General features: G+C 48.0%; 1 protein-coding gene across 3 annotated transcripts; it reads right to left on the bottom strand.

Moving 5' to 3' along the window:
* Positions 1-714: 714 nt before the first annotated feature.
* On the bottom strand, positions 715-16,872 carry LOC101903368 (uncharacterized). 3 transcript variants are annotated; one of them, XR_009495728.1, is made up of 5 exons: positions 15,571-16,872; positions 9,482-9,601; positions 7,775-7,993; positions 4,934-5,099; positions 715-4,410 (listed from the first exon to the last, which is right to left on the bottom strand). XR_009495728.1 is itself a non-coding variant. In XM_059889546.1 (4 exons), exon 1 carries the CDS (start codon positions 15,444-15,446, stop codon positions 14,133-14,135), a length of 1,314 nt encoding a protein of 437 aa, XP_059745529.1. In that variant the 5' UTR covers positions 15,447-15,559; the 3' UTR covers positions 715-4,410; positions 4,934-5,099; positions 7,775-7,993; positions 9,482-14,132. The 3 variants fall into 3 exon arrangements, 1 of the variants encoding a protein (XP_059745529.1); XR_003036149.2 differs by lacking the exon at positions 9,482-9,601 and having other exon boundaries at positions 15,571-16,871; XM_059889546.1 differs by lacking the exon at positions 15,571-16,872 and having other exon boundaries at positions 9,482-15,559.
* Positions 16,873-17,837: the final 965 nt, after the last annotated feature.

Below are 17,837 nucleotides of genomic sequence, written 5' to 3'. Positions count from 1 at the left end.
GCAGCTGGTCTGGGAGGATGGCAGAGATGGAGGGGAGGACCAGAGGCCCTGGAAGCGGGCACTCCCATCCCTGTCTGTCTGCCAGCGCCAGGTCTCAGCGCCCCCGACAGCCCACCATGAGCTCCACACGCACTGAGCAGCCCCTCGCCCTTCAGACGTGTCCCCCTGAGAGCTCTCGGCCCCCACCACCCCACGTTTCCTTCCAGAAGCCACCACACTTCATGCCGTGACCCTCCACCCTCTGATGCCCACGCCGAGGACGCCACGTTCCTCTTCCTCCCTCCTCCTCCCGGTTGGAGCTTCCTCGCCTCCTAGGAGCTCCTCCCTGGACCAACCCAGACCCACGCCTCCCTCCACTGCCTCCCAGGATCCTGTCGCCATAGGACCCGAGGGAAGCCTGCAGAGCTCCAGAGGGGGCCCAGGCCCCTTGCCAGTCCACACCCCACTCTCCACCCAAGAACGCAGTCTAGGTTATACCATTCACAGCTCAGACTCTCCACGTGGTGTGTGCTGACCACTGAAGATAATCCAGAGCTGCCCTTTCTCCCTCAGCCCACGGGCCCTGCCTGAGCTGCTCCCTGAGGGGTTCCTCCCCTTTGCTGCCCCATCCCCTCCAGCCCAGCCCCACGGCCGGCCTCTGCACCAGACTTGGGGGTCTTCGCCCCTTTGAGGCTCTTCTATTTATCACTTCTTCTGCCAGGAAGTCCTCCTAGACTTGCGGATCCCCAGCCCGCAGTGCTCGGTCAAGGGCTGCGTCATCAGAAGGGATTTTCCCGACCACCCAGGAGCAGGCTCGCAGGTGCTTCTCCAAGTCCAGGACCGCTGGGCCTTGGTCACACCTGTGCTCACTCGAGGATCAGAGTCCAGGCGACAACAGAGCTTCCTGTACAGAAAAAGATGGCCACAGCCTTGATCGCCTCTGAAATCTTGGTGCACAGAGTGGGCACTTAATGAGAACTTGTTTAATGAAAAATTACCAAGGAAAATGCTGGGTGTGGAGATGAGAACGGGAGCCCCAGGCTGAGGGGTCCTGACCTGTTCTTCGAGCACAGAGCCCAGGAGTGAGGGCGGCCAGCGCGGTTCTCCGAGGCTGTTCCCACCACCCCATGTCTTTCTTCCTTATCTCTTTGTGTCCTTTCTGATTCTTAGAAGAAATTTATATTTGATTTTATGTGTTTTATATTTAATATGCAGCATATAAAATAACTTTTGTACCATATATACTGTACATTATATAATTTTTCTGTATCTTATAGTCCTTGTTAGCACTCACTAGGGGCCAGACACTAATGTATGTGTGTGCCTGTGTGTGTAAATACCTGCAAATTGCCTCTGTGCTCAGTACGTGCAGGTCCATGCAAAAAACAAACCAGGTGAGTGAATTTGGCGAGTTCTGTGGATTTCCAGAGTCTGTCCCGTTTCCAGGAGGAGAGACGCCTTCAGCAGGCAGTGAGCACCCTTGGGCAGAGGCCCTGAGGTGGAGGTGCTGCAGGAGGAGTGCCGGCAGGCGTCTCCCAGCAACAGCAAGGGCCTTCCGAGCGGCCCCTGTGACCCCCAACACTGTCCTCACGGGGGCATGGGGACTGTGACCCGTGCAGCAGCTCACTGCCCTCAGTTGGCTTCTTCAAAAGCCTCGGGCTGCCATGTGGGCCACCGGACCCCAGTACCTGTGGTGAGGGATGGTCGTCTCCATCTGTGTGTCTGCGCACACCACCACTCTGCCCCCCAAACTCACCATCACCACCAGGCCTGTGTGCATCTCCAAGCAAGATAAGTGTGTGCATGTGAACTATTCTTAAAATCAATCCATTTTGAATTTTATTATTCCACACAATAATATGAAGCCCAAGCTGAAATCAAGATTGCCGGAAGAAATGTCAATAACCTCAGATATGCAGATGACAACACCCTTATGGAAGAAAGTGAAGAGGAACTAAAGAGTTTCTTGATGAAAGTGAAAGAGGAGAGTGAAAAAGCTGGCTTAAAACTCAACATTCAGAAAATGAAGATCATGGTACCTGTTCTCATCACTTCATGGCAAATAGATGGGGAAACAATGGAAACGGTGACAGACTTTATTTTCCTGGGCTCCAACATCACTGCAGATTGTGGAAATTAAAAGACACTTTGAAATTAAAAAACAGAGCCATGAAATTAAAAAACACTTTCTTCTTGGAAGAAAAGCTATGATCAACCTTGATAGCATATTAAAAAGCAGAGACTTTACTCTGCTGACAAAGTCTGTCTAGTCAAAGCTATGGTTTTTCCAGTAATCATGTGAATTGACCATAAAGATGTGAATTGACCATAAAGAAAGCTGAGCACCGAAGAACAGATGCTTTTGAACTGTGGTGTTGGAGAAGACTCTTGAGAGTCCCTTGGACTGCAAGAAGATCAAACCAGTCAATTCTAAAGGAAATCAATCCTGAATGTTCATTGCAAGGACAGATGCGAAAGCTGAAACTCCAATACTTTGGCCACCTGATGCAAAGAACTGACTCATTTGAAAATACCCTGATGCTGGGAAAGATTGAAGGCAGGAGGAGAAGGGGACGACAGAGGATGAGATGGTTGGATGGCATCACTGACACAATGGACATGGGTTTGGGTGGACTCCAGGCGTTGGTGATGGACAGAGAGGCCTGGTGTGCTGCAGTCCATGGAGTCACAGAGTTGAACACGACTGAGAGACTGAACTGATTCCACACAAAAATATACTTATTTTATAGTATAGTCATAGTAAAGTTAACTCAAAATAAAGTTTATTAAGACTGAAGGGTATTGGGTGAAGACCAGTGTCCACGTGTCAGGCACGTCCCTGTGAACGACCAGAGAACCACCTGTTCTTGAGAACTGTGCCTCCTCAATGCTGGTTTTACTCTGGTTTAAACCACTTCACTCAGACATGGCATTTACTATCATTATCAATTAAGTTTTCACTAAGTGTTTAGATATAGGAACAGTACAGATGTGGTTGACACAGATGTTTTCTTTCCTTGAACCAATTTTTGTTTGTGTGACCTGGAGCAAAGGACTCGAGAAGGACTTTAATAAAATATTAAAGGAGGAACAGAATTTTAATATCATCTAAATAAAATTTTAATTTTGCAGGTAAGAAAACTGGAGCTCAGGAGGAAATGTGGCCTCCGAGGAAATAGTCATAAATCATTTCAGCTCCTAAGAAAGCCCGCAGCCTTGTAGGACAGCACCGTGAAACTGTCTCTAAACTCCCAGAATCACGCTGTGAGGCTGTGAGGACTTTGAAGCCTGCAACAGCGTCTTCTAATGTCTGAATAACTCCTCTTGGGCAGAGTTGTCCCCTCGCCCGCTGCTCCTGCTCCTGTGGAACGCAGACACTGTAACTCTCAGAAGACTTCCTTTTCCTGCTCTTGAGAGGATAAATAATGTAATTTTTTTGGCTTTCGGCCCAAAAATAAGTGGAAGCAAACTGTGCTGGCAGGTGACTGTCTTGCTCCATGCTCGTCACCACTTTGTCAGATTAGGGAACTTCCACCTCTGACCAGGAAGCCGTGGCCCCTGGGAACAGGGCAACTCAGCAAGAAGCCGCAAACGCCAGACACACACTCCAGGCAAGATTTCTCTGGTGACCATCATGTCTTGAAATCAACCCACTTGTATTAATTACACCTTGCTGACCCTCTAGTATGGTTTATATCATGCTCAGAAATAGACTATTAATGATTATTAAGTAAATATTATTACACTTTCCTAGTAAGCATGGAGTGTGTAAACACTATGATTGTGAGTGTTTAGGTTTATTAACTGAACTTCCCTGGTGGCTCAGATGGTAAAGCGTCTGCCTACAATGTGGGAGACCTGGGTTTGATCCCTGGGTCGGGAAGATCCCCTGGAGGAGGACATGGCAACCTACTCCAGTATTCTTGCCTGGAGAATGCCATGGACAGAGGAACCTGGTAGGCTACAGTCCATGGGATCGCAAAGAGTCGGACACAACTGAGCAACTCCACTTTCTTTCTTTCAGGTTTATTAACTAACACAGCAGAGGTTTGATTCTGAGTTTTGAATTCTTGATGGAAAAAACCTTGTCACACTGACTACTTCCCAGGAGGCCTGAGAGCACATCTGGATGGGGGTCCCCGTGGTGGGGGCAGCGGGAGCTTCGGGGAGGAAGCAGGTGACCCCGAGTCTGCCTGGGGCACTGACCCTCATGCCACCGGCCCGTGTGAGGCTCTGCTGTTTATGTTTCAGCCGTCAGTCCCGAAGTCTCAGCTGATCCGCAGAGCTGAGCCTGATGTTTCCTGGCAATGAAGGTCTGGGAGGTCTGCAAGCTGTTTTGTAATAAGCGGTTCCAGAGAAGATGACCATGTCCCAGCAGCAATAATCGTGAGGGTCAAACATTCAGAACATCCCGAATCGCAACCCCTGCTCCTGGGTTTTGGTGAAAAACAAACAAAGCAGACATGAATCCCAAAAGGCGAGAGAACGTGTGATGGGAACAGATAATTCCTGAATCTTCATGGCCTGCTTTATTACTTACTGGTGCTTTCTTATGAGGCATTAAAAATAAATAAATACAAGCTTTTTAAGGCCTTTTGTTAGTGGGACACAATGCAATAAAATTCATGAGCCTAAACTGTTTTTATGTGTGCAGCTGTGAATAATCCAACTGTTCACTGAGAATTATCCAAATGGGTCTTCAAGGTATTTCTTTATAGCAGAAACATCCAGAGCAATGGGATAATTTAACCACGTTTTGTTTTGAAACAACTTGAAAGTTTTTTGTTACCCACCATATAAATGCTGAGCATAGATTACTTTTGCGAATACTGATACAGAGAATTTACTTAACAATCATAAATACAGAGAAGATTAATATCTATAATATATAAAGTGAAAGTGAAGTTGCTCAGTCATGTCCGATTCTTTGAGACCCCCATGGACTCTAGCCTACCAGGTTCCTCCAACCTAGGGATTTTCCAGGCAAGAATACTGGAGTGTGTTGCCATTCCCTTCTCCAGGAGATCTTCCCGACCCAGGGATTGAACCCGGGTCTCCTGCATTGTAAGCAGACGCTTTACCATCTGAGCCACCAGGGAAGTCCATATATATAAAGATGTCTACAAATAAAAAAGAGGAAGATCATGAGTAATCAAGGCAATAATCAGCAAACGCAACAGGGTTTTGGCTGAACTCACAACCAGTGGGTTGGAGGAAAAAGCCCCACCCACTGGCTGAAAGGTGTTTCCCTCTGAGTTCTGAGCAGACCCCTGGGATGGTGTCTGCAGGGGATGCTGGCGTCTGGGCAGGTTTGGGGATGGCTGACATATACTAGACATAGCTAAGGAGTAGTCATCTTGAAAATATCAGTAAAATGGATAAATTTATGAAAAAACACAACTAGCCAAAGTTCATTTAACATTTTTAGTTAGTCGCTCAGGCATGCCTGACTCTTTGCAGCCCTATGGACTGTAGCCTGTAAGGCTCCTCTGTCCCTGGAATTCTCAGGCAAGAATACTGGAGTGGACTGCCATCCCACTCTCCAGGGGATCTTCCTGACCCAGGGATCAAAACTGAATCTCTTGCATTGCAGGCAGATTCTTCATCAACTGAGCCACTAGAGAAGCTCATTTTTAAAGACAATATAAATATCTAATGCAGAAAATTTTTAAGTAATGAATAATCGTCAATGGTTCAGGAGTTAGAAAGTTATGCTCATAAGTTCTTTCAAGATTTCAAGACTTAACCCTGGGAAAGTGAAGTCGCTCAGTCGTCTCCGACTCTTTGTGACCCCATGGACTGTAGCCTATCAGGCTCCTCCGTCCATGGGATTTTCCAGGCAAGAGTGCTGCAGTGGATTGCCATTTCCTTCTCCAGGGGATCTTCCTGACCCAGGAATCGAATCTGGGTCTCCCGCATTGCAGGCAGATGCTTTACCGTCTGAGCCACCAGGGGAAACCCACATAAAAGTTCCGGATCCTGCTCCAGGACTGACTCACCCACGCCCCCGCCTTGCCCTGTGAAGTCAGCACAGGACTGACCATGACCATCAGGAGGTGTGTCAGAAGGACAAACCCACCACAGGACGTCTTTGGAAAATCCGGAGCAGAGCCCTCTTCTCTACAAGGAGGCTCAGTACTAGGAAGCCAACATGGTGCTATGGGACCACATTCAGGATAGTGAGATTTATCTGATCGTCTCAAGGGTTCCAAATAGAATCACACTGTACACCCATTCCTGACAGAAAGCCGTCTAAAATCCACCGTGGGAATCATACTCAGAGGAAATCCCATCAATAACTGCAAACAACCACAATTGCCTCTGGAAGCTTTGATCGCTTCTATATCACTGTCTTTCAAACTCCATGTAGGAGACGTTCAATAAATACACTAAATAAAGGACCCATTGAGAAGACAAAAGATGGTGTTGTGTTGACTTGAGTCGCTGTGTGACAAAGTGCCTCAGCCCTGTGCCGTGCGCCTCATGCGTGAAGGAATTCGGGCCTGATTGACCTTGGCAGCCTATGGCTGCTCCTTGTTGAAATTATGACAAAACCCCTCACACAGGCTTGTCTGACCCCAGACTGTGGCTTCTGCACTGGAAGGCCGAGCAAACTGAAGGGGAGGAGGCAGAAGGGCCCGGGGTGTCTGGAGGGTTCCAGCCAGGTTGCAGCCAGGAGTGTCAGAAAGTCCCTGCAGGTGTGATGAGGCTGGACCATCGCCAGCACCAGAGGGTCTTCTGAGAGCCGACGCCAAAGCGGGCCTGTCAGGTGAGCTCCAAGGGGATTAGAGACGGCAGGAACCGGGCGGGTTCACCAGAGTTCACGCTTCCATGGGGAGATGGAGCCAGGGTATCCCACCCTCGCATGGGACACGGTCACTGCAGGCCTCCTGGGACTGTCACCCGACCAGGCAGTGGGGTTACCCAAGCCAGCAGGAATAAAAAAGTAGACGCCTCAAAAGAATTTTGAAATCAAGTGCAGTTATAGGGCATTTCATTTGAATTAGCTGACTGTAAAATGTTGAGACTATAAACACATTTTAAAATCTTTACTTCATGTGCAAATTTTAAAATAATTCTAATCTCCCAAGGTTACAAAGCCATGTGATTTTCAAAGTTGTTGGAATTTGTATATTGAGAATATTTTCAGAAAAAATATATACCTAGAGTCACTTTTTTAGTTATTACAAGTTCAACCACAGTAAAAGATTATAATTTTATAGGCCAGTGTTCCCAGCAGGATGCTCAGGAAGGTGTGAGAAACGAAGCAGAAAAGTGAGTTTCTTTTTATGAAATGTTTACCCATTATCTCGTGCCTTAAATAAAGTAAAAACACTATAAACTTCAATTACAAAGTATTGATGCTTTAGTTTGAAACTAGCTTTAAAATTCTAGGAAGCAGGTTACATATTGTATCTTCATCTATTAAATCTGTATTTTTTATAGATAAATGCACACAGATCGTTTTTCAGTGCAGCTATAATTCTGCATCTCTGGTCCCCTTAACAATCAACTTCCCTAAGAAAACTTGCTTACCTCCTGCTTATGCTTTTAAAATGTCTTTATGGACTATTTATGACTTGGAGAATTAGCATAAAATAATATTGTAATGGCTTTGCACCGATAGCATCTTATTTCTTTGACCAAGAGCAGATGATTTTTCAACACACCCCTCATCTATTAACAAATTGTTTTCCATAATAACCAGCAGACAAAATAAATAATAATAGGAAAGAAATGCAGCATTTTCTTTCCTATTTTTAAGTTGATGGCCTCAGTTTTTAAAATGACTGACCTCAGGTTGATGTTTGCCTCTTCTCGTGTGTGTGTCTCACACACACAAACCCCTAATAAAACAGGGATTGGCTGCTTGCGACAGGGAGACGAGCGGTTTTCTGGTTCAGTAGCTCTTGTGAGATGCTTCCATGCTAATACATGCGGTGGTAGGAATTTACTTAACTGCTGTAAGCAAACCCAGGAAGGCTTGTTCCCCTACTACGTGCCTGAGGGAATTCTGTGATAAGGAAAACAGGCAGAGTTGTTACTCCTGGAACTCAGTCTCCTAGGAGGAAAACCCATCAGCAACTAAATACAACCTGATTGTGACTATGCACAATCATCTTTACACTAATAATTAAACAGTATTTATCCTCAAACCATACTGGAAACTTTTACTAGAAATAAATATCTGATTATTAGAAATATAAGTAATATGGTATTATGGTTATCAAATAAAATTCAGCAAAATGACTTCATATTTAGAGCTGTAACTCTCAGGTTTGGAAGTGGCAAAAAAAATAGTTCGTCTAAAAGAGATGTTTTAGAATAGCACTCCATTAAAACTAAGGTATGAGAAATATGTAGAGAAATGACTAGAGAATAAACACAAATAAACCCAGAACAAATCATAAAAACTTGATGCTGCTAAGTCGCTTCAGTTGTGTCCGACTCTGCGACCCCATAGACGGCAGCCCACCAGGCCCCGCCATCCCTGGGATTCTCCAGGCAAGAACACTGGGGTGGGTTGCCATTTCCTCCTCCAATGCATAAAAGTGAAAAGTGAAAGTGAAGTCACTCAGTCGTGTCCGACTCTTAGCGACCCCATGGACTGCAGCCCACCAGGCTCCTCCGTCCATGGGATTTTCCGGGCAAGAGTACAGAGTTTGTATTGCTTAAAAGAAAACAAAGGAAAAATGATTGTTTACGTATACACATTGGACAGATAACTCAGCTTCTGTAGTCCATGATGTTTATGTTAAGGGTTTTTCGTTTTTTTTTTTTTCCCCAATAACAGTGAAGAGCATCTTTACTGGGTAGAGGTGTAATCTGTGAAGAAGGCAGGCTCACAGGTTTCGAGGTCAAGCAGGCATCACTTGAGCATTCACAGTCTCTTTCCCTGTGCGCAGGCAAACCTGCTGACCCATCGTTTAAAAGTTCGGGTGCCATCAGTAGGTCCAGGATTGCTAAAACTGATTTTAAAAAATTCCCTGCTATTTACTCCAAGTGGGGACCTACATTTTAAGGTGCTAGATTTTCTCATTTCAAACACTATAAGATTAGAAATATTGGTTTGGTTTGCTTGGATTTTAAGAAAATTGAAAGCACAGAAAATATCTTCACTTCATAACTGTAGAGTGGGGAGGGGGTTGTGGCAGAGAAGAAAAGGAAATCCATTTATTTAAGAGGAAAATGCATAAAACAAATACTTTTGTTAGGGACAGAATTTTAAATTATGATAATTTGGTATCTTGAAATCTTGAAGGATCCAATTAGGATAACTTAGTTTCTTTAAGAACAAATACTACCTAACTGATAATAAAATATTACGGCTCTCTGCAAAGGATATAATGCAATGTATTTTTCCATCCTCCTGTAACGGTCCCTGACATTCCCAGTGTTTCTCTTTTACAAATAGCCTGGCCATGAAGAGGATTCTACGTCCCTTGGGATTTGTGTGATAAATTCCTCAAGGTGCAGCCGTGGGGGATGGGCAGGTGCTCACCGTGTTCACTAGCTTTACGCGGCTGTCTCAGGTGCTGGGTGGAAGCTTCCCTGGAGGCTCAGTGATAAAGTTTGCCTGCAAAGCAGGAGACTCGGGTTCAATCCTGGGTTGGAAGATCCCCTGGAGGAAGAAATGGCAACCCACTCTGGTATTCTTGCCTGGGAAATCCCATGAACAGAGGAGCCTGGTGGGCTACAGTCCACAGGGTTGGAAAGAGTCAGACACGATTTAGTGACTAAACTATAAAAACAGGTCTTTGGGAGGTTTACCCTCAACGCAACACTTCATGATCTCATGTGATTTTAGACGCTGACCAGAATGTGGTATTTCCGGACTGTGTATTTTTTAACCACTTGGTGAACGTAAGTGGTATCACAGAGTTTTATTCTGCACCATCCTGATTACTGGTGAGGTTATCTTTATTTCAGTATACTTATCATTATACTCATTGGAAGGACTGATGCTGAAGCTGAAGCTCCAGTATTTTGGTCACCTAATGTGAATAGCTGACCCACTGGAAAAATCCCTGCTGCTGGGAAAGACTGAGGGCAGAAGAGGGTGTCAGAGGATGAGATGGCTGGATGGTATCATCAATGCAATGGACATGAACCTGGGCAAAACTCAGGAGATGGTGAGGGACAGGGAGGCCTGGCACGCTGCAGCCCATGATACGGCTGGGCAACTGAACAACAGCAAAACCATTCTAACTATCGTAGCACCTTCATACTTAGTAGGAAATGTCACCACTCCACTTTTTAATTTTGTTTATAAGTTTTTAGGTGCCATTTTCAAGGTCCATGTAAAAACCTGTTGGAATTTTTATTAGAACCAGAGAGAATTTGTAATTCATTTGGAAGCAGAGGGCATCTTGTTGCCAACAGGTTTTCCTATCCATGAATGTTATATATGAATCCCTGATTGTTCTATAATTTCATTCAATAAAAAGTGGTAGTTTTCTTCATTATTATCTCTTGGTTTTACTGAGTAAACAAACACATCATCTTCAAAGAGTAATAGGATTTTTAAAAATCTTTACAGCTTTTATTTGTCTTCTTGGACTTTTATCTAAAAATAGTACAAAGTAGACATTACTTTGCCAACAAAGGTCCATATAGTCAAAGCTATGGTTTTCCCAGTAGTCATGTATGGATGTGAGAGTTGGACCATAAAGAAAGCTGAGCATCGAAGAACTGATGCTTTGAATTGTGGTGTTGGAGAAGACTCTTAAAAGTCCCTTGAACTGCAAAGAGATCAAACTAGTCAATCCTAAAGGAAATCAGTCCTGAATATTTATTGGAAGGACTGATGCTAAAGCTGAAGCTCCAATACTTCGGCCACCTGATGTAAAGAACTGACTCCTTAGAAAAGACCCTGATGCTGGGAAAGACTGAAGGCGAGAGGAGAAGGGGGCGACAGAGGATGAGATGGTTGGATGGCATCACTGACTCAATGGACATGAGTTTGAGCAAGCCCAGGAGTTGGTGATGGACAGGGAGGCCTGGCGTGCTGCAGTCCATGGTCACAAAGAGCTGGACACGACTGAGTGAACTGAACTGATATGTATAATTCTACATTTCTTCATTTTCCATTTCAAATGCGAAAAAGTTCAAAAGTGAATCCCAACAAGACCTTCTACCAGCTTCCCTTCGTGTGAGGCTCTGGCACCTGTTCACAGACACAGATGGATGTTTGCCTGCCTTTGACTGTCGAGTGCCTGCAGTTCCTTCCAGGAGGGAGTGAGGCCCAGTGAGATGGAGGGAGGCAGCGGAGAGCGAGGGAGGCAAACATCCCCAGGAGCCAAGGGCGAGCTTCCCGTGCAACCGATGCCCAGTCCCCGCAGTCGGGTTTCGACCTCAGTGATTTCCTGACAAAACTGTCTCCCCCACTACAGTTCACACTGATATCCTCACTATCTTTTACTCTGTTTTTGTCGTTGCTGTTCAGTGGCTAACTTTAATTCCATTCTGTTTTGGTTGCCTGACCTCAGGATTGTATTGTGTCCCTGTTCCAAGTCTTGAGTCTTTCTATTTGTTTCTACTCACATTTTTAGAACCTGCTGAATTAAATGTCAAGCTAGTTGCCTTTGTCTCCCTCTCAGTGTTGTGTGAATGAGTCTGTTTTCTGGCAAATGCAGTGTGAGGTTTACGCAGGCCGTAATTAAGGAATAATGGTGCCCTGAACGCACACGTCTGGGTCATAAGTCGTCCCACCCTCCCCCTTCCTGCACCCCTTCCTGAAGGGTCCAGGTCTCCTCTGATATATGAGGTGGTACTGAACATTTATTACAACAAGAGCAAAATACATACCAAACACCTCACTATAGTAACTGCAGAGGATTGAGATTACCTGTTTAGATGAAATACCATGAAACATTACATTTTTAAAACCAATTATATTTGTATTACTAAGACTTCAAATCTGCTACCTTAAACGTCTGTCATTGACACAGTCAATGTGCTATTGTAAGTAAACTGAATTTTAAAGAATCACAACCTTACATTTATGTATTATTTCACAATGACTAAAATCCCTGTTACTTTATGAATTTGTTTTAATTATTTTATGAATATAAAGAGCTTTATAATCCTATTCTTAAATTCTATGCTTAGCTTACTATTTAAAATGACAGTTTTAGCTGTAGATGAATGTAGTTTTGCTTCACAAAATTAAAGATCTTAGAAATATTTCCTCATATCTACCACTTGGCCTTTTCCTACTACGTGTATGATATTTGTGTGTTTCATGTAATATGTACACATGTATTTAAAATAAAGCCAAAGAAATCACACTTTTCTTAGCAGCTGTTACTAGTTTTCAAACCTCTCGGCTCCGTGGGGTGTTTTCCACAATTAATGCTACAATTGGGATTAAGGCAAGGATTTTCCCTACTGATGGATGAACGATCTCGTTGGAATGAAGAGTCTGAGAGAAGAAAGTCAGACGAAACATGTCTGATGGTCTTTCCAGCAAAGCCTGAGTCCTTTATCCTGGAGGCCAAGGTGAGGTGCTGGCCCCGCACGCCCCGGGTTTCCATGTGCCCGCAGGACGCAGCCATTCCCACAGGAGTGAAAGCCAGGCCGATGTGGGGGCTTTGGAAGCGGGTGGTGGGGATGCAGGCCACCCGGGGCCTGATCAGGCGCCTGGCTGGGTTGGGACTCTAGGAGCTTCCAGGCGCCCAGGAGTGGCAGGAACTGCTGGTCGTAGGACCCCACAGGGTCAGGCATCCACACTCAGGGCCTCGTTCCCACCCCGATCTCTCAGGAAGTACCTTCACTACCGGGGCTCTCCCCTCAGAGAAGATGGGGACTCGTGACGCTCAGGTCTCTGCAGGTCTCTCCTAGGGGCTGGCTGTCGACGGGGCGGGAGGAAGCACCAGGTTTCAGGGAAATGAAACAGCTCTGCCCATTGACCCTTCATCCCCGGGTGGTGAGCCCACCTCCTCCCTGGGGGCTCTTATGTTCTGGAGGGAGAGGAGCCGCTCTCTCTACATGAGGCCTGTGGCGTCATCACTCTGAGAAGAGTTGGGGAGAAGGGAACTCAACTGAGCTGTGTGTTTTATCACTAAGGAGGCAGGATTAGGCACAAGGCCCTTTCATCTGGAGGAGACTCTATGACCAAGGCTGAGGGTGAGAAAGACCAGGCAGCTCTCTCGGGACTTGTGCCAATGGGCTGAGGGAGGTGGGGGTTCCCAGACTCGAGGAGCCCTAGGAGGCTGAACAACTGATGACTGAAATAAAGAAGCAGAGTGTGTGGCGGTCACCAGACCTGGAGGTGGTGACAGAGCTGAAAAGTGTCCAGGGAATGCCTGGGGGAGGAACGCTTGCAGGAGAGAGTTTCACAGAGGAAACAAAGAAATCAGCAAACTTCAAACGTGGACCAAGAGGAGAGAACCGTCTGCCAGAGCAGCAGTGTGAGAGAGAAAAGGAGTACAGACTGCGGTAGAGACTGGAGTAGAGACGGAGTAGAGACCCCAGTAGAGACGGGGTAGAGACTGGAATAGAGATGGAGTAGAGACTGGGGTAGTGATGGAGTAGAGACTGGAGTAGAGACAGATTAGAGACCCCAGTAGAGACAGAGAAGAGACCCCAGTAGAGACGGAGTAGAGACTGGAGTAGAGACGGAGTAGAGACTGGGGTAGTGACGGAGTAGAGACTGGAGTAGAGACAGAGTAGAGACTGGGGTAGTGACGGGGTAGAGACTTGAGTAGAGACGGAGTAGAGACCCCAGTAGAGACGGAGTAGAGACTGGAGTAGAGACAGAGTAGAGACTGGAGTAGAGTCTGGGGTAGAGACCCCAGTAGAGACGGAGTAGAGACTGGAGTAGAGACAGAGTAGAGACTGGAGTAGAGTCTGGGGTAGAGACCCCAGTAGAGATGGAGTAGAGACTGGAGTAGAGACAGAGTAGAGACTGGGGTAGAGACAGAGTAGAGACTGGAGTAGAGACAGAGTAGAGACTGGGGTAGTGACAGGGGTAGAGACTGGAGTAGAGATGGAGTAGAGACCACAGTAGAGACGGAGTAGAGACTGGAGTAGAGACTGGGGTAGTGACAGGGGTAGAGACTGGAGTAGAGACGGAGTAGAGACTGGAGTAGAGACGGAGTAGAGACCCCAGTAGAGATGGAGTACAGACTGGAGTAGAGACGGAGTAGAGACTAGAGTAGAGACAGAGTAGAGACTGGAGTAGAGACAGAGTAGAGACTGGGGTAGTGACAGGGGTAGAGACTGGAGTAGAGACGGAGTAGAGACTGGGGTAGAGACAAAGTAGAGACTGGAGTAGAGACAGAGTAGAGACTGGGGTAGTGACAGGGGTAGAGACTGGAGTAGAGACGGAGTAGAGACTGGAGTAGAGACGGAGTAGAGACTGGAGTAGAGACAGAGTAGAGACTGGGGTAGAGACAGAGTAGAGACTGGAGTAGAGACAGAGTAGAGACTGGGGTAGTGACAGGGGTAGAGACTGGAGTAGAGACGGAGTAGAGACCCCAGTAGAGACGGAGTAGAGACTGGAGCAGAGTCTGGGGTAGAGACCCCAGTAGAGATGGACTAGAGACTGGAGTAGAGATGGAGTAGAGACTGGAGTAGAGACAGAGTAGAGACTGGAGTAGAGACGGAGTAGAGACTGGGGTAGTGACAGGGGTAGAGACCGGAGTAGAGACAGAGTAGAGACAGGAGTAGGGACTGGGGTAGAGACAGAGTAGAGACTGGAGTAGAGACGGAGTAGAGACTGGGGTAGTGACAGGGGTAGAGACTGGAGTAGAGATGGAGTAGAGACCCCAGTAGAGATGGAGTAGAGACTGGAGTAGAGTCTGGGGTAGAGACCCCAGTAGAGATGGAGTAGAGACTGGAATAGAGACTGGGGTAGAGACTACAGTAAGAGTAGAGATGGCATAGAGACTGGAGTAGAGACAGGAGTAGAGACTGGGGTAATGACAGGGGTAGAGACTGGAGTAGAGACAGAGTAGAGACAGGAGTAGAGACTGGCGTAGAGACAGAGTAGAGACTGGGGTAGAGACTGGAGTAGAGACAGGAGTAGAGACTGGGGTAGTGACAGGGGTAAAGACCGGAGTAGAGATGGAGTAGAGACCCCAGTAGAGACAGAGTAGAGACTGGAGTACAGATGGAGTAGAGACTGGAGTAGAGACAGGGTAGAGATGGAGTAGAGACTGGGGTACAGACTGGAGTACAGACTGGGGTAGTGACAGGGGTAGAGACTGGGTAGAGATGGAGTAGAGTCTGGAGTAGAGACCGAGTAGAGACTGGAGTGGTAGGTGCTCCCTCTGGGTCCACCCGGCCTGACCACTGGGTCGGCTGAGGGGGGCTTCCCAGCGCACCCCCATCTGCCCCTGGCCGTCGGACTCCCACCCGCTTGCTCTCCAGCGGCCCCGCCACGCGTCTGTGTTGTCACGACTTCGTCCTCGTGGCTGCAACTTTCCTCCTTTCTGCTGGGACAGAAACCCGGGTCCCTTCATCCTAGAAGACCTTCCAAGAAAGATTCTGAAATCACGGAACCGAGGAGAAGGAGCGGAATGACCTGAATCACCAAATTTAAACTCAGGGATTTTAAAGCGAACTCGACCCTGAAGAAAGCCTCACCTCCAGGTGAACAGAGGAGACGGTCTCCGTGTGGAAGATGGAGACCGTGGCGCTCACCAGCAATGGCGGCTGAGACGGGCTTGACTGCCTTCAGGGACCTCCCCGATCTTTTCCGGGGAAGTGGGACGCTGCCCTGGGTTTCTGCAACTTCACCCTCGCCCGTTAGGGTGGGGACGCCCGCCTAGCCTTGAGGCGCGGGGCTCATGGGGCCCGCCTTCCGGTCAGCCGCGGCTGGAAGGAGCGAGAGCCGGGCCCGGAATCCGCGGGCCCGCGGGGACCCGTCACGCGAGGCCTGCAGCGCCACCTGCTGGCCGCGCTCTGAACGACCGCCGCTCTGGCTTCCGGAGACGAGCCTGGCTCTGGGCCAAAGTCGCTCCGCAAAGCCGGAGCAGCCGGGCGGCCGCCGGGTCGGCAGGTCTTCCCTTCAGGTGAGTCTCAGAAGAGGCTCCGAGAGCGGCTTCGGCCCAGACCCTGCCTGAGCATCGCAGCCCTGCGGGGCCCTGGGAGAGCCAATCCCTCAAAACCCAGAACCGAGCCCTTGGTCCGCCTGGGCCCAATGGGTCTTGTAGCGCAGGCCTCCTGGGCTTGAGCTTGGGAAACGCAGAGGGAGCTCCAGCGAGGTGAGCCTGGAGCACGAACCCCGCGCAGAGCTGGGCGGCTCCGGCTGACCTCACGGCCGGGCCGGGCTGCGCCCTGACGGTACAGCCACGGAGAAGCCGCCATTCTGACTGCAGCTCAGGCTCTACTAGAGGTTACGCCTATGTGTGGTTGCTGTGAAAGCGAGCTTAAAAATGTCATTTAGAGAAACAGGAATCAGTATCTTTCAATACCCAGCAGAGCAGCCGTGCTTGGGGTCTGGGTTGATTGGGTTTCTTCCTGCCAGCCCTTGGGTTACCAGGTCTGGGCCCCAAGGTTGATAGTTGACATTCCCGTTGTTTCAAGTAAATTACCAGAAATGTGCTGATAGGAATCACGGTAGTTTCCGTGATGAAATTGTGAAACAGCTCAATGAACTGTTTTTTTTACCCCACCAAACCTCTTTGCTTTAAATTTCTCCCACACCGACCTTTTTCTTCCCCAGAATCACAGCTGTCGTCTTTTTCTTCCTCTCACTGGACCACAGCCGTGTCCAGCAGCTCCCTGAGGGCAGGATTGCCTGCTCTGTCCACCCTCTGAGCCAGCGTCTGGTGCAGCACTGACCCAGTGACCACACCTTAGGGATTACTGGGTGCATGCATCAACAGCTAAATGAAATTAAACAGCTTGTTGTATTTTCCCCTCTGACACCAAATTCCAGGCAGTAGGGCTCTTCCTCACAGCAAGCAGATCAACATAATCTGACACTGGCTGCCTAGAGTAACCTGGGGCAAAGGGTTCGGGCCACAAGACGGCCCCTTCCTTAGCTGCCACTGGGCTTCCAGGTCATCTCCTGGGCTTCCCACTACCAGGCAGGGCTCCGGCTCTACTGGGGCCTTTGCCAGGCACCCGGGGGTGAAATTAGCACATCACAATGCCACACCAGGTCCCTACAGTGGTAAAGGTAACTGGGAAATCTTGACCATTATATGTGCGAATGAAAAATGCTGCTGCAGCGTCAGTACACAAAGGAGGCTGCAGCCATCGAGCCCCGAAAGCCCCCGAAGGTGAGGCCTAAGGAGACTCAGGGTGGAGAGGGGACACCCCCATCAATCGTCAGTCACCCCGGGGGGCCCAGGATGGGCAGACACAGGCCACTGGGCCCTGGCAGCCGGGGTGCAGGTCGAAAGAAAGGTGTCAGTGAGCCCAGGCTTCGCACCTTCTCACACATAGAAAAGGGCCAAACTCCTTAACTAGACATGTCTCGCTTCCTTTTGTGAATAGTGATCTTTTGATGTTGCGACTAGCTGGTCTCTGTTGCAAAAACTCCTATAGATCCTGGCTCCCCCCTCACCTCTTCAGAGCCATCCCTCAGAAGCATCTGAGAGGCTGTGTCCAGGGCTCAAGTCCTCAGTTTTGTCCTCCGAATAAAGCATCATTCTCAGCTTTAAGGCTGTGCATTTTTTTCATTCGACATACATATGCACATATTTGTATAATAAACACACTCATTGGAAAAGACTCTGAGGCTGGGAAAGATTGCAGGCAAAAGGAGAAGGGGCAGCAGAGGACAAGATGGTTGGATGGCATCACCGACTCGATGAGCAAACTTCCAGAGATATTGTAAGACAGAGGAGCCTGGTGTGCTGCAGTCCATGGGGTCTCAGAGTCAGACACGACTCAGTGACTGA

This window comes from Bos taurus, chromosome 8 (genome assembly GCF_002263795.3).
Source record: "Bos taurus isolate L1 Dominette 01449 registration number 42190680 breed Hereford chromosome 8, ARS-UCD2.0, whole genome shotgun sequence".
NCBI lineage: Eukaryota > Metazoa > Chordata > Mammalia > Artiodactyla > Bovidae > Bos > Bos taurus.
The sequence above is the reverse complement of the archived record's forward strand: the minus strand, read 5'-3'. Positions and strand labels throughout refer to the sequence as shown.